This window comes from Cucurbita maxima, unplaced genomic scaffold, assembly GCF_002738345.1.
Source record: "Cucurbita maxima cultivar Rimu unplaced genomic scaffold, Cmax_1.0 Cma_Scf00013, whole genome shotgun sequence".
Taxonomy (NCBI): domain Eukaryota; kingdom Viridiplantae; phylum Streptophyta; class Magnoliopsida; order Cucurbitales; family Cucurbitaceae; genus Cucurbita; species Cucurbita maxima.
In genome coordinates this window covers 4,544,287-4,547,891 of record NW_019272029.1, presented here as the reverse complement: position 1 = coordinate 4,547,891, position 3,605 = coordinate 4,544,287, and the positions used below count along the sequence as shown (strand labels likewise).

The window sequence follows — 3,605 nt, the reverse complement described above, 5'->3', positions numbered from 1 at the left end:
TTTTTTTTTTTTTTTTTTTTTTTTTTTTTTAATTTTTTTATTGCAAGTGGTTCCTAAAATTTTTCTCTGTGAAGGTTTTCTTTTTGCTCCTTGATGGACAGACCTTGTTGACTAGGTTTTTATGCATCATTTTTTCTTCTTGTCCAAGCCAATTTGTTGAGGTCTATTAAAATTTATTTGGTTCCTAAGTGTGTATGTCTCATTTTCTCGTGTTTGTCTGTTCAGTCGATTGATTCTTTTCATTTAAACCTGCTGGGTAAACTATTGATCTCTTTCATAGAATCTGACATTGTTCAAACCGTTTTATTTTTAATACTTTTTGTTTGTTGCTTGTTGACGTTATGCTTTCTTTGTCCTTTACAGTCTAGGCAAAAAGCAATAGCAGATTTGCATCAAATGCAGAATGTGCATGTGAGTTTATATTTTAATTAACTTTTTGTTTTTAACGAGCTATTGGATTACTAATTCTCATAATTTTGATGTTTAGAACCGTCTTATACCCATCTTCAGTTTTTGAATGATATGTATTGTTTTGGTTGCTGGTGGATGAAAAAAAATGGAATCACAAGAACCTCTAGTTTCCATATGCATGTGTGATTATACTGATTTCTCTTGTTTTCTTTATGCCCTATTAAATATTGGGATAATGATTCTTATTTCTTGTTCTTTCTTAGATTGAGAAGCTCAGTGATATACACTGCACTCCTGAGTCTCAGCTAAAGTTCATAACAGAGGCTTGGTTACAGGCATGTACTAAACTATCCAACTATGAAACATCAGATTTCTTTGGTTTATTGGTGCTTAGATTTACGTTCTTGTAATAGACTTTCATATTGTGTAACAATTTTAAAAAGTTATATAACTCAAGGATCTTCATGATTTTATAGAATTATAGTTACAGATTGAGTTTTAAAGGATATTGATAATAGTTTTAAGAAAAAGTTAGAAGGAAGAAAAACTACATTTTGAATATTATTTTAGGCCAATCATCCTTTAACCTCCTTATTATCTTGTGACTATTTGCAGATAATTGAATGTAGACGAGTTTTGAAATGGACTTATTCATATGGATATTACCTGCCGGAACAGGAGCATGCCAAGAGACAGTTTTTTGAGTATTTGCAAGGTAATTGCATTCTCGCGGTACCAAGGAACACACACTTTCTTTATGGTATGGATGTTAAAAAATCGATATTTACTTCTCCTGCAGGTGAGGCCGAGTCGGGATTAGAAAGGCTCCATCAATGCGCCGAAAAGGAATTGCTCCAGTTCGTCAGTGCAGAAGGTCCATCAAAAGAATTTAATGACTTCCGCACAAAGCTTGCTGGTCTAACCAGGTAAATGAAGGCTCATTCATAAACACAGTTCTTATTTCAATATATAAGCGCATAACATGACATTTTAAAACTCGCGTTTTTGTGTTCGCCACATACAGTGTTACTCGAAATTACTTTGAGAACCTAGTTAGAGCATTAGAGAATGGGCTTTCGGATGTGAATTCTCATGGAGCAAGCAGCGGCACAACGAGCTCAAAAAACACAGCAGGAAGTAGTAAAGGAGGGAGAAGCGGACGAGGTAAGGGAATCAGTCGAATCGGGAGCTCAACCAGAAGTGGCGATAATGCTGCAACTCATTGGTCATGTGAACACTGTACGTTTGTGAACACAAAATCTAGTAGCACATGCGAGATGTGCCATCAACAACACCATTGAGAAAAACCTCTGGTGTTTCAACTGAAGTAGAGAAAGAAAGTAATCAACAAGGAGGAGAAATGGAAAGGAAATGTCTGATTTGGTGTGTGTTTATCAGACCCTTTTTTTTCTTTGTGTTGATTATTTTCTCAAGTCCATTTGAAAAAGAGAAAGATAGAAAAAAGAAAAAAAAAAAAAAAGAAGAGGGAGGGGGGAGGGATGTGTGTTTGGTTAAGAGAGAGAGAGAGAGAGAGGGAAATGTCAAATATGATTTGAATGTAAATAGTTGGCAGTATAAATTAACAACAAATATGTGTTTTCCCAAAAACCAAAAATGTAGCTTTCACTTGCTCTGCTGCTGCTGCTTTGATGAACCAACTGCTATGATTATAAGTATTAAGTACTAGCGTTCAAATAATGCCATTCTAGTTTCTCTATCATTCCCAATATAACCTAATGTACTTCCACATTTTGTCTTACCTTCTTCTGGTGTATTTCGAGGATTCTAATTAATTAAATATTACTTCTTCTACTTCTTATTTTATATTTAATGGTTTTGAAAATTTTTAAAATGTAACATAGGTCGGTATTTAAATTTTCGAAATTAAATGGGTAGATGCCACATTTTGACGAAATTAAAATTTCTTTTTTAAGTGCATGTTTGATATCCTGCCTCATCTAAACTCCTTGAAATAATTGAAGAATATGAAGTATGTTTAGAATGATTACTTAAATTAATAAAAGAAACTATAATTCTATTTTTTTTTCTTTGAATAAAAAATCTATAATTTAAAATACTTAATTGATATTTATAATATTTTAAAAATGAAATATTGATGCTAAACGAGAACTAGAAATCTATATGAAGCTAAGAACAATGATGCCATCCTACCAAGATACATTGTTTGTGATCTGTTCACCTGTCAATATTTGTTAAAACTTGTAAAGTTTAGCTTAAAAACCTATTTAGGTCCAAATTTGTATTAATTTTAAGTTTAATCCTTCAACTTTCAAATATTTATCTCAACACATGCTCCAATGTAATGTCTGTTTTTTCTCAGTTATTTATAGACCAATTTTGTGGTGTTCGGTCATTTAACAAAAAAGAATTCTAAATCTAAAAACCAATGTGTGAGTCTATTACATGTGGTTTCAAGTATTTATCCATTTAGGCATTGTTCGGTCGTCTCGTTTATGACCATAGCAGAATCATTCACCTTTTGAGTGAAGGCTGCAGCCAATACCCTTTGCCTTCAGCACAAAATCTGAGTCGACAGTTCAAGAAACCATAAGTAATACAGAAATATAATCAATACTTTTAAGAAATGTGTTATCATGTTAATGCTGGGTTCTTGTTCAGAAGAAACAAATGACATTTCCATAGGCTATAAAGTCGAGTTCACCGTGTTCATCGAAAAATACGGGTGTTTTCACTTGCAGATTCCCGAATGAATAATGGACGAAGACACATGGGGAATAGATGTTCTCTCGAAGATACCTTCTTCAAGATGCTGGTTAGCAATATTACTGCAGAAGAAGGGTTAACGATGTTACCGACTACCTTGGCTACTTCGGCTTTCCATCAATCTTCTCCAAACCATTTTCCCACAGTGAATCAAGGTTAGACTTGCCATTATATATAGCAGAGGGATACCAATTACACAACCTCCAGATGCAAAGTTTACCAGCGTCTGGAAACAAAAAGAGAAATATGAATTATAATTATTTTAACCCAAAAAAAAGAAAAAAAAAAAAGGAAAAACCAATTTTGACCTCTATCAATTTGAACACTAAAAGCTTTCAATCTTATCAATTTGGATCTAAAGCTTAACCAAGAGTCTGCAATTTTTATCTGTAGTTCAATTTTCACCAGCCCTACTAATTTTAGCCAAAAAAAAAAAAAAAAAAAAAAAA

General features: G+C 33.0%; 2 protein-coding genes across 2 annotated transcripts in view; one reads left to right on the top strand and one right to left on the bottom strand.

The window, feature by feature from the left end:
- Positions 1-2,047, top strand: part of LOC111488600 (probable E3 ubiquitin-protein ligase ARI8) — a 7,509-nt gene extending 5,462 nt beyond the window's left edge. The window contains exons 11-15 of the mRNA XM_023136431.1: positions 364-411; positions 675-746; positions 1,027-1,126; positions 1,211-1,337; positions 1,436-2,047. Coding sequence (XP_022992199.1) covers positions 364-411; positions 675-746; positions 1,027-1,126; positions 1,211-1,337; positions 1,436-1,712 — 624 coding nt within the window. The 3' untranslated portion in view covers positions 1,713-2,047. The remainder of the gene's footprint in view (positions 1-363; positions 412-674; positions 747-1,026; positions 1,127-1,210; positions 1,338-1,435) is intronic.
- Positions 2,048-2,971: 924 nt separating this feature from the next.
- The window catches only part of LOC111488700 (gamma-secretase subunit APH1-like), an 8,254-nt gene continuing 7,620 nt past the window's right edge, over positions 2,972-3,605 (bottom strand). The window contains exon 6 of the mRNA XM_023136605.1: positions 2,972-3,382. Within this exon, the coding sequence (XP_022992373.1) occupies positions 3,242-3,382 (141 nt within the window). The 3' untranslated portion in view covers positions 2,972-3,241. The remainder of the gene's footprint in view (positions 3,383-3,605) is intronic.